Source organism: Ursus maritimus, unplaced genomic scaffold, assembly GCF_017311325.1.
Source record: "Ursus maritimus isolate PB19 unplaced genomic scaffold, ASM1731132v1 scaffold_14, whole genome shotgun sequence".
NCBI lineage: Eukaryota > Metazoa > Chordata > Mammalia > Carnivora > Ursidae > Ursus > Ursus maritimus.
This window is the reverse complement of record NW_024423786.1, coordinates 43,598,822-43,620,091: the sequence shown is the minus strand read 5'-3', so window position 1 is coordinate 43,620,091 and position 21,270 is coordinate 43,598,822. Positions and strand designations below refer to the sequence as shown.

The 21,270-nt window shown below is 53.3% G+C and overlaps 2 protein-coding genes across 4 annotated transcripts in view; one reads left to right on the top strand and one right to left on the bottom strand.

The window, feature by feature from the left end:
• The window catches only part of SLC25A42 (solute carrier family 25 member 42), a 28,665-nt gene extending 26,291 nt beyond the window's left edge, over positions 1-2,374 (top strand). For both annotated transcript variants that reach the window (XM_040628965.1, XM_040628964.1), the window contains one exon: positions 123-2,374. In XM_040628965.1, coding sequence (XP_040484899.1) covers positions 123-430 — 308 coding nt within the window. In that variant the 3' untranslated portion in view covers positions 431-2,374. The remainder of the gene's footprint in view (positions 1-122) is intronic.
• A 1,745-nt stretch (positions 2,375-4,119) lies between these two features.
• TMEM161A (transmembrane protein 161A) lies at positions 4,120-19,147 on the bottom strand. 2 transcript variants are annotated; one of them, XM_040628962.1, is made up of 12 exons: positions 19,073-19,147; positions 16,082-16,185; positions 15,367-15,447; positions 14,905-15,002; positions 14,637-14,793; positions 13,102-13,253; positions 6,009-6,069; positions 5,767-5,910; positions 5,564-5,677; positions 5,245-5,419; positions 5,033-5,129; positions 4,120-4,704 (listed from the first exon to the last, which is right to left on the bottom strand). In XM_040628962.1, the coding sequence occupies exons 1-12, from the start codon at positions 19,073-19,075 to the stop codon at positions 4,451-4,453; spliced, it is 1,440 nt and encodes a 479-aa protein (XP_040484896.1). In that variant the 5' UTR covers positions 19,076-19,147; the 3' UTR covers positions 4,120-4,450. The 2 variants fall into 2 exon arrangements, with proteins under 2 accessions (XP_040484896.1, XP_040484897.1); XM_040628963.1 differs by lacking the exon at positions 5,767-5,910.
• Positions 19,148-21,270: the final 2,123 nt, after the last annotated feature.

The following is a 21,270-nucleotide window of genomic DNA, read 5'->3' as shown; positions in this document are numbered from 1 at the left end:
GGTCTGGAGCCACGGCAGTGACGGCAGGAGCGTGGGCCCGTGTGAGCGCCAGATGCGGGGTGCCTTCCCCACTGGGTGCCCCCGCCACGCGCTGACGCGGCCCCTCTGTCCCTCGCCCGCAGAGTACAGCGGCCGCCCGCAGCCCTACCCCTTCGAGCGCATGATATTCGGGGCCTGTGCCGGCCTCATCGGGCAGTCGGCCTCGTACCCGCTGGACGTGGTGCGGCGACGCATGCAGACGGCTGGGGTCACAGGTCACCCGCACGCCTCCATCCTGCACACGCTGCGCGCCATCGTGCGGGAGGAGGGCGCCGTGCGCGGCCTCTACAAGGGCCTGAGCATGAACTGGCTCAAGGGCCCCATCGCCGTGGGCATCAGCTTCACCACCTTCGACCTCATGCAGATCCTGCTGCGGCACCTGCAGAGCTAGGGACCTGCGGCCGGCTGCTCTCGGGCCAGGGGGCCGAGCTGCCACGCGCGGCGGCCCGCTGACCCCTTTTGTTTCTGAGCCTGTGGAGTGAGGGTGCGCTCCGTTCCCCCGGGGAACAAGCTGGCGGGCCTGGCCTTGGTCCCGAAGCCAGCGGCCCTTGAAGTGCAATGCTGGGCCTGGTGGGCGGGGGCTCTGGCGCTCTCCCCAACCCTCCTCCCCGGGGCTGGCCCTGCCTCCTGGAAGGGTTGCCCTAAATGCCCTGAGCTGGGAGTGACCAGCGCCACCTCCTGGCGCCCTGTGACCTTGGATGTGCTCCTGGTTCTAGTGACCCCATGCCCCCTGGGCCCGGAGCCAGACTCCACCTGCCCCTGTGCTCACGGAGGGGAGGGAGCCCCAGAGTGTACAGAGAGGCCCAGCCTCCGGGCCCCAGTGAGGTGGGGCCAGCCTTCTGCTCAGCTGGGGCTAGAAAAACAGCCTCTTGCCCCCCACCCCCCTCCACGTGTCCTGCCTTTGCCATTACTTCCCAGGTGACATGACTGTCACCAGAGCCTCCTCGGGAACAGCCTTCTCCCAAGAGCGTTATTTGGATCCTGGACTCCATGGCCAAAGTGGGGCCCCAGGAGTGGGTCTCCCCCTCTGTTGCCCACCCACCCAGCCTGTAATGTTCCCAGGAGGGTCGCGCCTCCCCCGGGCAGCAGAGTTTGAGGAATCGCCCGGTTTTGGGTCTGAGTCCTAACCTGGAGGCATCTGCTGAGAACTGGGGACCCAGGTCGCCTCCTCTGGGCCAGGAAGCTCCCACCCCTGTCCCACAGGCCGCACCGACAGAGGCCAGGCCTCAGGCCCTAACCCTCGGCCCCTAGGCACAGCGGCTCCCGGGGAGCCTGTGGCATCTGGCTCCCTGGCGCCCCACCGGAGTGGGCCCTTGGCCAGGACGCAGGACTGTGTAAGGCACACAGGGTGGTCTGATTTCCATGAACAGAGTGCTGGAGGTGACTGGCAGCTTTGATCCTCCTGAAGTGGGAGCCCCTGAGTCGGCGTGTGGCCTGGGGGTGGAAAGTTGGGGTACCCCAGGACACCCCCAGGGAGCCGGTCTCATGGAGAGGTCCCCTGGGGTCTGCCAGGTGTCACAGGGACGCAGAAACACCCATTTCTGAATGACACGTAGAGTTTCTTGATTTCTTTTGGTTTTGCTTTTCAATCTGGCTGCCCCCAGGTCAAGTCACAGTAAACCCTGAAGGGCCCGCTCTGGCTCCAGGCGGAGAGTGACCAGAGGGTGACCAGATCGCTCCCCAGCTGCCATGTGTGAAAGGGTCTGAGAGGGCCTGTTTGCCCCACGCACATTTCCAGTCGTGACTTTCATTTCTCGCTTGTGTTCTGTCCCATTTCTGTTCTTGCCTTGGACCTGCAGGTGTGAAGACCCCTCTCTCTGTCCTTCCTTGCAAGTGTCCACCGGCCAGCCTGAGTCTCGTCCCCAGGGTCCCATGTCTGGTCTGTTGAATGGGCTTCCCACCTCCTCTCCCGGCTTTGCCCAGTGCCCAGGAGGGGCCGGAGAGGCAGGGACCCCTCACAGGGAGATGGGGTGGGGCCCAAGGGCCCCCGGGCGAGAGAAAGCAGCTGGGGCTGGGGGGCCACCCCAGGCAGGTGAGACCAAATGAATGGTTGGGTGGCACCGTTCTCTGAGCTGCAGGCTGGGCCCCAGAGGGGAGGGCCCCCAGGTCCTGCTGGCCCCGGCCTGCCTCCCCGAGGTGGCTCTCAGCTAGCTGAGTGGGCCTCGGCGCAACCACCCCCCACCCGGCCCGGCACACAGCTGGGCGGTGCCCTCCGTGGCCACGCCCCTCCCACCGGTGGCCATCCGAATCTCGAGTTACATTTTGATGCCATGAAGACACCTTGTTTATATATAATGTTTATATATTTTAAAGATTTGTGCCAAGAGAGTATATGAAACAAGGTTAAGGTTGAGGTTATTTTGACAGATTTTTAAATATGTTCTTGAATAAACTTATGATTAAAGTAGGCCCCACACCCAATATGGGGCTTGAACTCAAGACATGATACATTTATATTAATTTGTACTCAGCCACAAATTGAATTCAGATACAACATATCATGGCTCATTTCCCCTTCTCCTTTCCATTTTTTTAAAGTAACCTCTAGCCTAATGTGGGGATTTAACTCACGAGGGGGGGGGGGGGGGGTGCATGCTCTAGGGACTGAGCCAGCCAGGCACCCCTTGAATAAATCTTTTTAATGTGTTTATTGTTTGAATTATTACTACATACGGGTCTTCTAGAAAACTCAAACTGCACGAAAGGGTTGCGGTGAGAAGGTCGGCCCGCCGGTTCCTTTTGCCAAGGTGTCTTCGGTTACCAGTCTCTGGGCCTGGGCGCTGCTGATGTCTGGGCACCTCAGGGTGTCGAGCAGCACCCTTGGCCTCCACCCAGCAGATGCAGTAGCGTCCCTGTCCCCTCTCAGTCGTGACAACCCAACCTGTCTCCAGACGTTGACTAGTGTCCCTTTGGGGCAGAGTCGTCCCCTCCCGTGCGAAGCGCTGACCTGCGGTGCTGAGCGCGGCGAGCCGGGGAACAGAAACGGAGTACTTCTCCCGACCACACAGGATCGTGACCACCCCCGTCTGTTTTCCCTATTTTCCTGTTTGTGGTTCCACCTCGTTTCTCTCATTCTTTTTTTTTTCCAATTGTGAAATGTGTCCCAAAAGGAACGTGCAAGATGTCTGTGGTTTAACGCACGGCAGTGAGAGCCGGTGGCCGCCACGGGTTCCTCCTGCCTTGGCCGTCCCGTCGGTGCCGCACCCCCTCGTACCTGCTGTGCCTGACACGTGCGCCACTCACGCTCTCTTCTTGAGGCGTTTCCACCTTCCTCTGTGTCCCTAAACCGCAGGGTGTTGCGCTCTGGGAGATGCGAGTACGCATAGCCCTGGCTGAGCAAGCGAAGGGGCAGGTGGCCAGAGGTACTGCCGCTGCTGGTGCGGGGGAGGGCTGTACCAGCGGGGGTCGGGGCGTGGGTTTCACGGACTCCTGGGGTGCTGGCCGCAGTGTGGACCAGCAGAACTAGGAGACAACGCTCCATCAGCTCTGATACCTGGGCCACTAGGTGTGACCTGTTCTGTCTTGGTGGGGAGCTGGTCTTCATTCTGGAAATTTCCAGACACGTGCCTTGGGATGGGGCTCTTATCTGGCAGCACCTGGAAACTTGCGGTCCTGGGGGATTCCCATCACCTGATCCCATGAGGGTCTCCCTCTGCTCCAGAGTCTCTTCCCAGAACTCTGGAAGACTCTTCTGGGCCAGTTCTCCGATTTCCTTTGCCCCCTCCCCTTTGTTTTCCATCTTTCATCTTTTTGTTCCTCCTGCAAAATTTCTACTTTGTCATCTCCATTTCCCTCCCTTCTCATCCTCGAGTCCCCTCCCCACGCTCTCCCTCTACCTCTCCTCCCCCTTGCCACTCCCCCCCCCCCAGCCCCAACCGCCCTGTTTTCCTTCTCCCCTGACTTGTGGCCTCTCCTCTCAACATTGTTGCATTTCTTCTCTCCCCTTCACTTCTTGCTCCCAGGCCTTTGCCCGCTGTCTGGGTCGCCCTGTGCTCCGCCGTCATTCCCTTCACGAATCACACTCAGCACCAAACACCAACATGCAGAAAGCCACCTCCCAAACCACGCCAGTCCTGATAGTAAAAATCAGCCTGTTGTTTTATTTGTTCAGAATAATGACCCCTCCCCTACCTGCCTCAAATGGGGAGGCGGGGCATGCAACCGGAAAACAATGGCCTTTTCCGTGGGATCCTCTGCCCCTGGGCCCAGGGCAACAGTTTTGAGGCAGAAGCGTGGGATCTGAGGGGGCCAGGGCTCAGGCACTAAGGTGAGGTGGGCGGGCACAGCAGGTGTTGCGGGGACTCCCGGGCCCACCTTGCACGTGAGGACGCCGAGGCACACACGGAGGAGGCGGCCCTTAAGCCGCTGGCTAAGGCCGGGACCTTGGGGCCCCAGGGGCGTCTGCAGGCGGCTAGGAGCCCGCCAGGTGCCGGTGGAAGTAGAGGCCGAAGAGGCTGGAGAGCAGCTGGCAGGCTGCGGTCCACCAGATGACGAAGGTGAGGACGGCGCGGAGGAAGAGAGGCGTGAGCAGGCTGCCTAGCGCCCCAGCGATCCGGGCCGCGGTCTGCTGGGCCTCATCCTCCCCGGGGCCCACCAGGCGACCGTGGGCTGAGGACGGGGCGGGGGACAGCATGGGGACCGGGCCCAGGCCCCAGGAGTAGCCGCCTGTGAGAAAAGGAGGGTGGAGGGAGGGGTGGGTAGAGGTACAGGCGGGGTTTGACCTCTGGGACCCCCACCGAGCCCTAGGCTCCACCTCCTACCCCCGCCACCACCCCAAACTCTCTCTCCGGCCGCCCACCCCAACTTCGGCCCCACCTCCTCCTCTCCCCTCCCCTGGGCCCTCCAGGCTCCGCCCCACCCCGCGGGCCGCCGAGTGTTACCAAGTCCTGCCCCGGCGCCGCCACCTCGCCCCTCTCCGTCCCCGCCCCGCCTCGCTCCCCGGCCGCCCCCAGGACCCCGCCCCAGGCTCCACCCCAGCCACGCCCCTTCTCACCCAGCGTCTTGAGCAGCAGCGTGCAGTTGAGAGTGAGGATGAGCGGCGTCAGGTACTGCAGACTCACCACGGTCACGTAGCAGTAGACTCGCACCACCTAGTGGGCAGGTAGCAGGGGCTACGTGGGGGGGGGGGGAAGGGGGAGGCCTTCTGGGTTTCGCGCGACCCTACGCCCCAGGGACAGGGACCCCTCCCACCTTCAGTGCCCATACCCGCCTCTGGATCTCACGGGCCTCTATGCGGCCGGCCTCCCGCCGCAGCTGCTCCACGCGGGCCTTGGCCAGGCACAGGTAGGCCTGCAGGTGGGGCCTGGTCACGGCCAGCCTTAGCAGGCACAAGGCCACCAGCACCCAGAGGCGCAGTGAGTCGAAGGCTGAGTCCGATAGCCTGTGGGGAGGGGAGTGAGGAGGCTAGGGAGGCCGCCCCTGCTCCAGGATCTTCCCCCAGGATCCAAGGCTCCTCCCTGAGCCTCAGAGACTGGGGGTACACAGAAGGGCCCCCGCTGCCCTCCCCCCCCCACCGGATGCGCACAGGGAGAAGGGCACCTCCCCCAGGGGTGCCTGGTGCAGGAAGTCACGTGCAATGGGCTTGGTCCAGAGCCACAGGATGATCAGAGGGGACAGGAAGCTGGTATGCAGAAGGAACCTAGGGATAAGGGCACAGAGGAGTGAGGCCCACCATCCCCCTAGCCTCTCCTTTAAATCCCCCCCCACCCATCTGGCACTCTGCATAACTGCAGCATGGGCCGGTCTTCCGACATGGTCAGTGCATCCAGGTGTGTCTGGGCCAGCCGCAGGCCTGGAAAGGTGAGGAAGGCACCCAGCATGGATCCCACGAAAGCCAGCCCTAGGCGGATGGCCAGCTTGGCCAGAGGGAGCCTGGGGAGAAGAGAAGGGTCAGGAGGCCCCAAAGCCTGTCAGCAACCCCCCTACAAGTCCCAGCCTGCCCTTGCCCCACCTCACTTCCCAGGACTCACGCCCAGTCCCAGCCCTGCGTCTTCAGAAGTGGCTCCAAGTTCTGGGTCATACTGGCCAGGCCTGGGGAAGACAACGAGAGGGCAGTGTCTAACAGACCCCTGGAGCCTCAGTGTCTGCTCTGCCCCCCTCCCAGATAGACTTTTGCTCCCCAGGTACGAATACATCAGTGGGAGCCAGGCTCAGTGCCAGGCAAAAGGAAAACTTTCGTTGTATTTTGGTTATGTGCATTTTTTGTTTTGGTTTGGTTTGGGTTTCGGGTTTTTGTTTTTTTTTTAAGAATAGGAAAATGTACCAGGCAAACACCCTTGATTGGCCTGGGGGAAAGCAGGGGGCACGGTGGACCACTGAGTCTAAGCTTCCTGGATTATACCAGGAATCCGGAGGGGCATGAAAGACTCCCATAGGAGAAAACCAAAGTCCTGGAAAGAATCTTTGGTTCAGGCCCTTGGATTTTCCACAGAGTAAAAGCAAATAAAAATGAGCTCACAACCCAAATCACCAAACACACCAGGGAACAAATCACCATGAAGGAGAGTAAGCCGGGGCGGGGGGGAGTTTAGACCCTACAGACTACAGAAATCTTGCAGGTGTTATGTGTGAAATTATTGAGGAAAATAAAAGGTGGAATCACAGAACAGGCAACAGGAGGCTACCTCAGATGACCAGATATATTTGCAAAGGAACCAATTAAGCTCTTCCAAAGGGAAAATACAATTATTGAAATGATAGGTTGTTAAATGGCATATTCAAAACACCCAAAGAAGGAATGAATGAGTTGGGTCTGAAGAAATCACTCAGATTCCAACTCAGAAAGATAAAAAGTTAGGAAATATGAAGGGAGATTAAGAGATAAGAAGGACAGACTAGAAAGTCCAGCATAATTCAAATAAGAGCCCCAGAGAGAGAAGGGAAGAGAGAATGAAGGAGGAGAGGAGATTTGGAAGAGAATAGTTGAAAAGACTGCAGAATGAATGACACACACGAAGTATATCAAACCAGAATAATACAAAGGAATCCATACCTATACACTGTAGTGAAACTGGAATACCAAAAACAAAGAGATCGCAAAGCAGCCAGGGATTTAAGACAGATCACCTACAGAGGAAAGACAATTAGACCGGCAGCCAATGTCAACAGCAATCATAGAAAAAGAACAAAAAGAAGGTGAAAAGATAAGATGGTAGAAACAATGCCAAATATGTGAGTAATCATAATAAATGTAAGCAGGTTAAACTTTGAAATTAAATGACAGAGACTGTTGGGCTTGATTGAAAATATCCAGCTGTATGTTTTTTAAAGGAGACGTACCTTAACATAAGGTCCCTATAAGGTTGAAAGAAAAGGGATGTTAAAAAGATACGACAAATACTAAGCAAAAGAAAGGTGGTATTGTATACTTGAGAGTTGCTAAGAGAATAGATCTTAAAAGTTTTCATCATAAGAAAAATAAGTTGTATCTGTATGGTGATGAATGTTAACCAGATTTATTGTGGTGGCTGTTTTGTAATGCATACAAATGCTGAATCATGATATTGTATACCTGAAACTAACAATGTTACATGTCAGTTATATCTCAACTTAAAAAAAGCTGAAAAGGCTATATTATTACCTGATAAATAGAGTAAGACAGAAGTATTATTAGAATCAGAAGTGGTCAATATACCATGATAAAATGGTTGATTCACCAGGTATATACAGCGATTCTACACTTGTAAACACCTTGTCAATTAGCCACAAAACATAAAGAAAACACTGACTGGACCGCCTGGGTGGCTCAGTCAGTTAAGCATCCGACTCTTGATTTCGGCTCAGGTCATGATCTCAGGGTTGTGAGATTGAGCCCCATACTGGGCTCAGCACTGGGCATGGAGCCTGCTTGGGATTCTTTCACTCCCTCTCCTTTTGCCCTTCCCCCCTCTAAAAAAAGGGGGGAAGAGAAAGAAAGAAAGAAAGAAAGAAAGAAAGAAAGAAAGAAAGAAAGAAAGAAAGAAAGAAGAAAGAAAGAAAGAAGAAAGAAGAAAGAAAGAAAGAAAGAAAGAAAGAAAGAAAGAAGGAAAGAAGGAAAGAAAGAAAGAAAGAAAGAAAAAGAAAGAAAGAAAGAAAGAAAGAAAGAAAGAAAGAAAGAAAGAAAGAGAAAGAAGAAAGAGGAAGGAAGAAAGGCGAAGAAAGAGAGAAAGAGAAAGTAAGATCACAATGGAAACATAAAAATACCCAGAACTGCCTGATAATGAAAATTACAAGTCAAAACTTAAGGTGTGGACAAAAGTGGGACTTAGTAAAATATTTACAGCCTTATATGCTAGAAACGCTAGAAAGAGAAACAGAAGAAGCTGAAAACTAAATAGCTAAATACCCAACTAAGAAATTGGAAACAAGAAAAAGAAACCTACCAGAATAGTGCTATAAAAGCCAGAGATCCTAGCCACACAAAAGGGAAAGATTGGAAAAGATGAAAGAAAGCCAAAAGAAACCCACAATTCACTAAAAATGCAATTGTACAGCAAGGTCATTCCATGGAAAACACTCAGTTTGATCCCTACCTCATAAGACAGTAGTGAACGACCAGGAGTTTAAGGGTTTATGTGAAAGGCAAAATTGAAACATTGTGTTGGAAAATAGAACATGTCTTTCTGATTGTAGGGAAGGGAAGGGAATATCTTCAAGACAAAAACCAACTGAAATAAGGAACTGCTATTCATCAACAAACAAACCAACCAACACCAGAGGTGAGCGCTGCAACTATTTTCAAGGGCTCAGCCCAAAAAAGTGCGACATGTGCATGTGCAGAGAATAAATAATGCAAACGTGGCCAGAAGAGTCTAGGTCAAGGGCATATGGGAATTCATTAGAGGATTCTTCCAACTATTCTGCAGGTTTAGAATTTTTCAAAATAAAACATTTGAGGCAGTTTTTTTTTAAGGTTTTATTTTTAAGCAATCTTTACACCCAACATGGGGCTCAGATTCATAACCCTGAGATCAAGAGTCACATGCTGTACCGACTGAGCCAGACGGGTCCCCCACAATTTAACAGGAAAAAAAACACCACAATGAAAGTGAAAAGCCATGCCACAAATTTGAAGATACACTCCCCGCTCCTGCCACTTCAACTTCTTTAAAATTGAGAAACACATGACCATTGATGGCATGCAATAGGTTAAGTGACAGTGTCTTTAATCTTCTTTCAGTGGATCAGGAAATAATGGTGTGTCAGATGTGATAGGAGGAGGTATGTGCCACACATGTAAGAAAGGATCAGTCCCCACAATATATAAAGAAACCCTACAAATCAACAAGACAAAAAAAAAAAAAAAACAGCCAAAGAAAAGCTTCATAACTTTGGATTTGGTGCTGATGTCTTAGATCTGACACCAAAGGTACGAGCAACAAAAGAAAATGTAGACCAATTGGACTCACGAGAATTAAAAATTTTTGTACATCAAAAGATACTACCAATGGAGTGAAAAGGTAACCCACCGAATGGAAAAAATATGTGCAAATCGTACATCTGAGAAGGGATGAGTATCCCAGATATATATACAGAACTCCTAAAACTCATCACCAAAAATACAGGTTCAAAAAATAGGCAAAGGGGGCGCCTGGCTGGCTTGGTTGGTGGACTGTGTGACTCTTGATCTCGGGGTCATAAGTTTGAGCCCCACGTTGGGTGTAGAGATTACTAAAAAATAAAATCTTTGAAAAAGAAAGAAAAATAGGCAAAGGACTTGAATAGACAATTTCTCCAATAAAGATACACAGATGACCAACAAGCATATGAAGATATGCTCAACATCACTCATCATTAGGCAAATGCAAATAAAAACCTCACTGAGATACCACCTCACACCCACTAGGATGGTCACTCTCGAGGAAAAAGAAAAAGAAGATAACAAATGTTGGTGAGGATGTGGGGAAGCTGGAATTCTTGGGCACCGCTGGTAGGAATGTAAAATGGTGCAGCCAGCCAAGAAAAGAGTTGTGTGTGTGTTTTAAGATTTTATTTGTTTGTTTGTTTGTTTGTTTGTTTGTTTATTTGAGAGAGAGAGCACAAGCAGGGAGAGCTGCAGAAGGAGAGGGAGAAGGAGAAGCAGACTCCCCACTGAGCGAGGAGCCCTACATGGGGCTCGATCCCAGGACCCTGGGGCAGATGCCTAACTAACTGAGCCACCAGGTACCCCAAGAAAGCAGTGTGTTGACTCCTCAAAAAAATTAAACATAGAATTACTACATAATCCAGCAATTCCACCTCTGGATCTGTACCCAAAAGAATTAAAAGCAGGGGCTTGTACCCCCATGTCCGTAACACTATTCGCAAGAGCTGAAACACAGGAGCAACAGAAATGTCCGTCGATACATGAATGGATGAGCAAAATGGGATATAGTCATGCAAATGGAGTATTATTCACCCATAAACAGGAAGGAAATTTGAACACAGGCTACAACGTGGATGAACCTTAAGGACATTATGCTGAATGAAAAAAGCCAGTCACAGAAAGACAGATGCTGAATGACTGCCCTCACAGAAAGCGTCTAGGATGGTCAGATTCATAGAGACAGAAAGTAGGATGGAGGGCGCCAGGGGCTGGGGTGGGGAAAATGGAGAGTCGGTGTTTAATGGGGACAGAGTTTCAGGTTTGCAAGGCAAAAGGGTGGGGGGGAAGGATGGTGGTGATGGTCACACGACAAGGTGAATATGCTTAATGTCACTGAAGTGTACTCTTAAAAATAAAATGGTAAATATTATGTGTATTTTACCACAATAAAAAAAATGGAGGAAAAAACACATACAGCCTCAAAGAAAAATGGGCAACAGTATGAACAGGCTCTTCAAAGAAAAGGAAATGAGAATCGTGAATAAACAAGAAAAGCTGCTCAGCCTCCCAGGTAATTAGAGAAATGCGTGTCAAGACCACTAAAGGCGTCCTTTTCCACCACTAGACGGGCAAAAATCAAGCACTTTCCATAGATCTCAACTCACTCGCACCGGACTGTGCCCCTGGAAGGTTGGTGCGTTCACCACCCCACCTCACAAGCAGGGAGGTGAGGCAGGGGCTGCTGCAAGTTCACCCACGCTTGCCCAGGGTGGCTGGGACTCAGTGGGCAGCCTGAGACCAGGGTCCACACTCGGAACCCCAGGCCACGTGGCTGGTGGGTGTGCCGAGAGAACTGCTCTGAAAAATGCTGAGGCACCCTCTTATGAAGGTGAACACGCCCCCTCGTCCCCAGATCCTGTGCCCAAAAAAAAAACGCCTGCATATGCGGATGAGGAAACGTGCCCAAGAATGTTCCCTACAGCACCTGTGAAAAAAGCTCAAATGTGGAAACCGCCTAGATGTCCCACAACAGGAGAATGGACAAACAAAGACAAGTGGCCTCATAAGAGAACGTCATTCATCTGTGAAAAGAGATGAACGAAAGCTGCCCGGACCAACACGGCCTCGCTCTGTAAACAGTATCAAAAAGACCAAAAAGCACCAGCTGGCAGATGACACACTGGCTGACACCATCCACAACAGCGAGCGGACTGTATGGTGAATTCCTTAGGGACAGAACATATGTGATGCAACTATTTTTTACAAAGGCACAGGAATGGGGTGCTTGGGTGGCTCAGTCGATTAAGAACCCGACTCTTGGTCTCAGCTTGATCTCAGGGTTGCGAAGTTTGAGCCTTGCGATGGGCTCCATGCTGGGCATGGAGCCTACTTGAAAAAAAAAGCAAAAGAATGATAAACACAAGATTTGAGAGACTGACTGGGGCTGTGAGTAGGAGAGGAAGGTGGCGGGATTGGAAAGGAGCGCCAGAGACATGCAAGAATGTTGGGAATGTTCTAGTTCTCATTTAAGAAGTGAGTTTGTTACATTATTATCTCCAATATTAGATAATTTTAAAAATTGAAAAGCAGGGAGAATTGGTGAAGATAAAGCTCAAGGAACACAGCAAGGCTGTGCGCACCACAGTGAGTACTTTGATCTTTATCCAAACACCACAAGAGTCTGGTATCTGGCCGAGAAGTGATGTGATCCAAATTATATTTTTAAAAGATCATCCAAAGAATAGAGAAAATCAAAAGAAAAATGGGAAACTAAGAAAAAATATTTGCGACTACTATCCCATACAAAGGCTAATGTCTCTCATATATAAAGAGCTCCTACAAATCAATAAAAGGGTCAACAACTCAGCAGAAAACTGGGCAAAAGGACAGACCTTTTCTGGAAAGCAGATAGAAATGACTTTTCCACATAGGAAAAGACACTCAACCTTGCTTATACTTTCACCCATCAGGTTAGCCAGGACAAAAAAAAGTCTGAGGAAACACACTGGAGAGAATGTGGGGAAATGGGCACTTCATTAATCTCTTCCTAAGTGGCAATTGACAACATTATCGAAATTACAAATGCACTTTCTCGCACAGGGCCACATGCGCAGGGCTACTCCCACACGACACGGTGGTAACACAACCTGGTTTTGAACGACGTTCGATAGTGAAGACTTAGATGTCCAGAAGTAGGGGACTGGTTAAATAATCATGGAACCCCCATAAAATGAAATACTATGTGGGTATTATAATTAAAAAAAAAAAAAAACCACCCCACACTGTATGTAATATCAAGGGACAACCTCCAAATTAATGTTTTTAAGGGAAAAAGACAGGGTGTACAGCCATAAACACTACCGTTTTATGGGGGAAAAGGAAAGTGGTCTCCCAGTTTTCCTCTTGGAAGGGGGGCCAGTGTGGGTGATTTTTACCCCATGTATATCCTCTTGTACTTTATGAATGTTGTGCCATTTACTATTTCCTTCACCAAATTAAATTAGAATGGATAAATATTAAATCGCTGTGGCTGCTGGGGAGAGGGCAGATGAGGGGAACAGAAGTGCCCTGCGAAGAACTACAGCCGCAGGCAGCCATCAGAGGCCACGAGACAGGACAGCCTCTTGCCCCAAAGCCCCAGGAGACGCGAGGGCAGCAAGCAGCCATAGAGAGTCCCCCACCCCTTCCCTGATTATGTGCTGGTGGGACAAGCCACTTAAACCCCACTTCCACGAGGGAGTGATGGACGTGGCGACCCCCGCCCCAAACACTGCACGTACCTGGCTCCAGGCCCAGCTCGAGAGTCTCCTCCTGGACCACCTGCACCAGCATGGCCAGGAGCAGGAAGAGGAAGGCGAAGGTGAGGCAGACGGAGCGTTCGCCCCCCTCCTCTGCACTGAAGTACAACCGCGTCACCATCAGGAACATCTTGCTGGGGGCAGGGCTAAGGAAGCCTGAGCAGCTGTAGTGCGCCTCCCCACTCCCCCACTCGCAGCCAGAGCGGGGTTTGGAGTCTCCGGGAGCAGGGCGGTGACCCAGCAGAAGAGTGAGCTGCCGAACAAGCCCAGGACCCAAGGTCCAGTGCTGCTCGCGCCTGTGTCAGCGGGCTTGGGCGGCATGGGTGGCAGGCGTGCCTGGGCCTCCAGCTCGGCCTCGTCACACCACCTGTGGCCATTTCTTTTTTTCTTTCTTTTTTAAGAATTTATTTATTTATTTATTTATTTATTTATTTATTTATTTATTTATTTTAGAGAGAGAACAAGAGCGAGTGGGGGGAGGAGCAGAGTAGGGGGAGGGGGAAAGAATCTCAGGCAGGCTCCATGCGAGCTCCGAACCCAACTAGGGGGGAGAGGGCTCGAGACCATGACCCCAGCTGAAACCTAGCGTTGGGCTCTCAACCAAGCCACCCAGGCACCCCACCTGTGGCCATTTCTCACTGAAACAGCCAGCAAGTCTGTTTCTTCACAAGGGGGTGGTCTGCCTGACCCACCGAACCTGGCTGCGTTCACAGCAGGTGAATCTCCCGTTCCTCTGAGAAGCTGTCAGAGATACAAGGGCTGTATCTCGAATCTGCCCTGAAGACAGCCATGGGGCTTTCCAGAATCAGTGTGGACTTCGAGATGGGCTTTTCTTCCCAAGCCCATTCCACAAGGGCGTCACAGGTTTGTCTCTGTTCCCTGGGCAGCTTCATAGAAAAACACAGCAGAGGGACCGCTTGGGTGGCTCAGTCTCAAGTGTCTGCCTGTGGCTCAGGTCATGATCCCAGGGTCCTGGGATCGAGCCCCGCATCGGGCTCCCTGCTCCACAGGAAGCCTACTTTTCCCTCTCCCTCTGCCTGCCACTCTCCCTGCTTGTTCTCTCTCTCTGTCAAATAAAGAAATAAAATCTTAAAAAAATAAAAAATAATTTAAAAAAAACATAGCAAAAGGGGCATCTCTTTTCCTGCCCCTGCATCGGGGCTGGTGACTTGCTTTGACCAAGAGAATGGACGGAGACGGGGCTGGGCCAACTTCCTGTGAAACCTCAGGAAGCCTGCAGCACCCCTTCTTCCTTGCTGGTGAGTCTGCTACCAGGAGGAAGCCTGGTTTAGCCCGCCGGAAGGTGGGACCCCTTAGAGCAGAGAGAAGCCCGCAGGGCTGAGCCCCGCCCAGGAGAGCGAATAACAGAGGGACCGTTTTACGCCACCCAGTTTTGGGGAGTTTTTTGGGGACAGCAGCTGATAACTGATAGACCAACTTTGGGGGGGGGGAGCTGGAGTCCCGCTTGCACGTGCCTCCCTCCTCCCTGACCGCCTGCACAGCCCGAGGAAGGATACACGGAGAAGGCAACGGTGAGCAGAGCCCAGAACACGGCGATGTTGGTCTCCTTGGCCGGGCCCAGCACGTAGTAGTAGGCCTCTGTGAAGACGTACACGCCCCCCGAGTACACGGCGAAGTCCACGAACCACTGGTACTCCAGGAAGAAGCGCAGGACTGCGGGAAGCGCGCCGCTCAGTCCACAGCCCAGCGCCGGCCACCCCCCTCGCCCATCCCACCAGGGTGCAGGCTGAGGCTGCGACTTTGGGGACCCAGCTGGGCTGTTACCGAGGGCGTCAACTGCTGTGAGGGGACAGGTCTCCAGCTGGAAAGGGGCGTCTCGGGGCACAGACAAGGGCTTTTCTTCGCTATAGCCATTGGCCCACCTGTTGGGGGGGGGCGGTAAGGGCGGAGGGAGTGTCAGAGAGGCATCCTCTGTTCTCTCCTCCCCAGCCAGACATGGAGGCCCGCCCCATCCAGCCTGGAAGATTCCACCGTGCCACCCTCAGAGCACGGGAGGAGCTGGCTTGGGAGGTACCTTCTCCCGAGCCTGGGTCTCATCGGGGTGCGCACACCACCCACTCACAGGGCTGGCCCAGGGCACACTTGCAATAAGCATTAGCTCTCAGCCAGAGGCAACCAATGAACAACAGTGACATCTTCTCAACCTGGGGTGTCCACCCCTCTCCTCGGTGCCCAGAACTGCGCCTGGAAGGGGAGCTGCTCCCCTCAGGCTGGGGGCTCACTCACCGGTCCTTCCTGCCTCTGGGCTTCGGCTTTCCCTCCAGGGCCCGAAGCTCTTCCTCAGTAGGGTGCTTGTATCGGAAGAGACTGAGGGCAAAGACGGGAAGTCAAGAAAGCTTGGGCATGGAGGGCTCGAGGCAGTGAATCCTCAAACCCAGGACTGAGTCAGGGGGAGACCCGTAATGCATGGGGACAGGATGGGCAGAGGCCATGCAAGGCCCGGGGAAGGCCAGGGGAAGACTGGGGGAGTGCAGTGAGAAGCTATGGGGAAACGGCAGGGTGGCCTGGAGTCCTGGACACCCCTGAATCTGCTGGCTATCTTTTCTGGCGGGGCAGGCGTGTGCATTGACGGAAAGTTCAGTTTCCCCTAGATCTCAGAAAGGGTCCGAGAGCCAAACAGGGACAAAAAGCACTGCAGGAAACATCTACAGCGAGAGTAGTGTGGCAGGGGGGTTGGATTCCAGGAAGGCCGGAGTGGGGGGGGGGGAGCAGCTGCTCTTTCCAGTGGGGAAATGTGGTCTCACGGGTGTGTACATCTGTCAAAACTGATCCAACTGTGTGCTTCAAATATTTGCAGTTTATTGTACGTCAATTATATCTCAATAAAGTTGTTTTTAAAAAACCGAGAACACCGTAGGGCCTGCCGCAGGGTTTGGAGGTGGCGGAGGGGGCGGGGCCCGGAGGGCCTCCTCCCACCGCCCGGGGCGGGGCTGTGGCTCACCTGCCATTGCAGAGCAGCCAGCGTGCGAAGGAGCAGTGCGGTGCCAGCCTGTGCATGAGGGTGGCGGTGAGCAGGGTCACCACCAGCTGCACTCCCAGGACGGCCTGGGGGGAGGGGACATGAAGGGCAGTGCCTGCCAGAAGGTCACAAGATCACTGCCTCGGAAGTCAGGTTATTTATAGAGAGGCTGGGGCCAGGTTGGGGAGGGAGGGCCTCCTGGGCTCCAGCTGCATCTTGAAGGAGGGGGCTGGGGTGGGCTCAGCCTCCACCCTGGGAGCCCCTGCTGTGTGTGGATTCCCGCACTCCCTACCAACACCACCTAGCTGGGGTGTAGGGTGGTGGAGAGCACAGGCTGGGGTTCACTTCTGGCTTCTGCTATGGATTTCAGCTCTTCAGCTCCCTGAGGCCTCGGTTTCCCCACCAGGAAATGGGGTGCTGCCTATTTTGTTTCAGGTGCTGTCAAGACCACCTTCCAGACCTACAAGGAGCACAGCCAGTGAAAGAGGCTCCCCTCCCACGGCCCCACCCACACGTCGTAGCTCACCCTGGCAGTTCCATCTCCCTCTTTCCCACCGGAAATTATCCTGACGATTCCATCGCCCTCTCCTTCTCGCTCCCTTTTGTAACCAGCCTCCTTGGAAAGCCTATTTCTGGCCACTATCAGTTTCAGGACAAAGACTTATACGAGTGGGATGGCTTTTTAAATTAGGAATTTCTCACTAACTTCTATGTAACAAACTTTTTACCAATTCATTACACGTTTTCATATATTAATTTTAAAACGCTTTAGAAGGAATGCTTTTGGTAATCAGTCTGAAGCTGGGTTTTCCTGCTTGAATGCAGTAAATACCAATTTGGTATCAGTAATTATGTAATTATATAAAATTATGTGCTCAGGAGTGCTGTCGACTAGTATTATGATATTATAATTAACAACTAAAGTGAAATAAAGATTACTTTAATATTAAAATTAATTATTAAAATTATCCTTTAATCAGGCAAGAATATGCTAACTGTAATAGGAAAAGCTCTAGTGTGATGGGTATCGGGCCAACACAGTAATTCGGAATGACTGCTGAGAAATCCATCATTAAGATAACTAAGAGGATATTTTCTCTATGCCTGTACTTGTAAACCAGAAACATTTTCTCAGTAATGAGGTTGGCGCATCATCTTTCTGGTCTTTAAATCTCACTAATCTCCTCTTCTCACTGCTCACCCTCCCTAACCCCCAAGTGCAGACTGGCTAGCGGTCACTAAAGACTGTGGGCACAGTCGCCGGCAAGGTCAAGGAGCCCCCTTCCAAGCCCAGTGAGGTGGGCCTCTCCGAGGGCCAGCACCTCCTCCTAGGGTCCTCTTCTGCCCCTTTCCGCGCCCTCAGAGCCTCCCACCGGCGCCTCTCCAGACAACAGATCCTGGGGCTCCCCTGCTGATCTTTCTCTTCCCTCTGTGGCCTCCACCCTGTGACTCAATCTCTTGCTAGGTTTTTAACCATCGACGACCTAACACGACCCCAGCACAGCGGCACCTCTAGCCTGGGCCTCTATGCCTAGAGCGCAGATCATCCCCGTCTAGTCTCGGGAGGCCCCAGTACCCATCCGTCGCTCCCGCAGACACAGAGCTGGGCCCTTTTCAGCGAGTCAGGATGTCAGTCAAAATCCAACTCCTTTTCGCAGCCAGCAAGGCCTGGAGGGCCCAGCTCAAGACACCCTGCCTCATCGCCCGGCTCTCTCCGTAGGCCTGTCTGCCTCCATTCACTGGGATCTCAGAGGCCCTCCCAGACCCTTGGGCTCTCAACTGCAGACCCCTATCACCCTCTGACACCTCCCAGGGAGGGGGCCTTGGCTCAAACTTCGGTCCCAGCACCTAGGAGAGGCAGGACGGAAGGAAGGAAGGAGAGAGGGAGGGAAGGAGGAGCCAGGGGGAAGGGGAGGAGATGGGAAAGAGGGAAGAAAGACAAGCATCCCTCCACCTGAGGCTCCTGAGGTCGGTCCAGCGATGTTTTTCAAGCCCCTCCCCCCAGCAGCCTCCGGTCTTGAGGTCCTGGCTCTGCAGATTTCCCAAGATATCTGGAGCCTCCCATCAGCCCACGTCTCTCTCCTGCTCAAAGTCTTTCCCTGGACCTACAGTCCGAGAATACGAGAATCCTGCTACCTGCTAACACCAATGAGGCTTTCCTCCGTTCCGCTCTCGAGAACCCTTCCGCTCATTTCCCATTGCTTCCCGCACCCAGGCCGGGAACCACGTTCACTTTTCATGTTCAGGCGCACATCCAACGCCCCTCCTTGGGGATTCCCCCAGGCAGGGTCGGGTCGACCTCCGGGGCCCCTCCCTCTGCCCAGTCCGAACGTTTAGGGGTCGGAAGTTCCCGCTCTCGCCCCGCATCAGCCTGACCCACCCACAGTGGCCAGGCTAAGTATGAAGAATAAACTCAATAGGCTGGACCCAGAGCCGCGTGAGACCTGAACGTTCCAACTGCGCTGTCTCCAATTCTGGGACCCTCGTCCGCTCCGAGGCCACCCAGATCCCCCTGGCCTGACTTCTCCTCTCAGGACTGTCCCGGGCCCTTCCACACACCTCAATACACGCAGCGACCCCATGCTTCCGCAGGACCCACGTCGCCAGCGTGGGCTCCAGCTGGACCCCCAACCTCCCCAGCGAGGATCCGTACGTTTTCGGGTCCCCAGTCCCCTCTGCGGGGCTGCGACCCCTCGGCAGGTCCCCAGGCCCCTAGAGGGCCCCCAGAGATTTTCCAGGATTCTCGAACGCTTAGGGACCTCCAGTCCTCTAGGCAGAACCCCCAACCCCTACGTAGGTCCCGCAGGGAGACTGAACCCAGAGAGGGACACACGGCCCTCAGCGCGACCCAGAGTCCCTCAGAGCTCCCAATCCCCACAAAGGGATCCCAGTTCCCTCGGTCTCCCTGGACCCCCTCAGCGGGATCTCCTGCCCCTCAGCCAAGGCCCCCCACGCCGCTGGCCGCCGGCTCACCATGTCGCCGGCGGGAGCGCGGGCCGCTGACCGGAGGCTCCGGGCACCTCGCGGGAACCCAACCAATCAGAGCCCGGCTCTGTTTTGACAAACAGCCCATAAGACCAATCGTCAGGCTTGCAGCTGGAGCAAGCCACGAGGGACAAGAGGTCGCTCGCGTTGCATGCCGGAAGTTGTAGTTCGAAGACACCCGGCAAGCTCAGAAGTCGGTTGAGACAGGACTCTCTGGTACCCTGTGTGCTGTCCTCTCTGAGATTCAGTCTCCTAGCATCTGCGCCTATCTCGCAGGTCTGAGGCAAATACATTCATTTATCCACGCAAGACCTCCCGCTGGAGAGTTCTGAGCGTCAAACTCCCCTGATCAAGAACATTCAGTGGCTCCCACGGACTAGACTCCCAAAGGATCAGACACTCAGAGTCAAATGCTCTACCTGGCTGCAGCCGGCCGCCAGCACTATTGTACACACTACAATACAGCTCGCCACTGGCCATGCCATCTCATACCTCCAGGCCCCTGTAAATCCTATCTTTCCTCTTGGAATACCTCCTTTCGCAATCTTTTTTATTTAGCAAAGACTTATTCATCTCTATCAGCCAGGACTCTGATTGAACGCGCGCGCACACACACACACCAACTCAAATGGGCTCCAGCAAAAAAAGGGAAAATTTTGTGACAAAAAACTCTAAAAGCATAGTGAGCTTCGGGCATGGTTAGATCCAGGACAAAAAATGTCAGTCTCAAGAATCTGACGTTCTGTGTTTCGAGGCTTGGAGGAAAGGGCTTCTAGCATGGGTGCCTAAGTTTTGCTGTCTGCATTTTCATGGATAAGTGTGTCTGCCTGAGTGTGGACATATATGTGGGTGTGATCAGATGTCTGAGGGCTTTTTTAATTTTTTTAAAAAGATTTTATTTATTTTTTTGAGAGAGAGAGCAAGTGAGAGAGAGCCTGAGTTGGGGGAGGGGCACAGGGGGAGGAGCAAGCAGACTCCCCGCTGAGCAGGGAGCCCAATGTGGGGGCTTGATCCCAGGACCCTGGGATCATGACCTGAGCCAAAGGCAGACACTTAATTGACTGAGCCACCCAGGCACCCCAGATGTCTGAGGGTTTTTATGGGGCCTGTGAGTGGGGCCTGTAGAGTTGATTGCCTTGTCTCTGTGGGTGTTTTTGTCTTTGTTTATGAGCACACGGGGATGTCTGTTTTCAGGGGATTCACTGTGACTTTGGTCCTCTGGACTCATCCCCTGGAAAGAAGATGGGTGACAGTGGCGGTGAGGGTCACTGGGATTTCCTTGGACCAACAGGGGGCCATGAGCCAATCTGTGAATCCATGAGGGATCCAGGGCAGCTGGGATTTGGGGAGGGTGTCAGAGAAAGGGACGAAGAAAGAAAGGAGGGGCATTTGCTGCAGGCCCACTGCATACCAGACTGGGGAGGTGGGGTGGCTGACTCCTGCTCCTTCCTGTAGGCTGTGGGGGCAGGACAATTGTCTCCATTTCACTGATGAAGACACTGAGGCTCTGGGAGGCCCGAATCTCTACGTCACACCTTGACCTCTCTTCCTGGACCCAGGGCTTACGAGTTTAGGTGTCACAGTGCCGCCCATGCGGTGAACCACAGGAAATTCACGCATCCTGAACTCAGGAGGTCCTCCTCTTCCCTCCCGCAACTCCCCATCCTCCAGGTTATCCACAAGCTCTGGAGTTGGCCTTGACCCCTCTCTCACCCACACCTGATCTGTCAGCGCCTCCTGATGATGGTTCCACCTTCTAAGCATAGCCAGTCTCACCAGCACCACAAGCTCCACCCAGTCAACTTCCTTCATGTCTGCGCTGCAGTCCCCTGCTCCCCGATCTCTGGCTTCCACCCCCTACACCTCACCTCACCTCCCCACAGTCTCTGTTCCCCAGAGCAGCTTGAGGACACCTCTTAACACTTGAGCCAGACAATGTCCCTCCTCTGTTCTCAAATGGACACCCCTCACTCTCTATTCTACGTGGGATGTGTGGGTTGTCTGTTCCATGTTGGACGTTCCTTGTTCTCCGTGCTCCACTGGGTGAATCCACATTCTCTGTCCTGCACTGGGCACTCCATGGTCCCTGACCCTCACTAGACACTCCCTAGCCGTGTCTGCATTAAGAGCCCGGCTTCTCTGACTACTCTGAAGCCCACACTCTCATTCCACACTGAGCAGTCCAC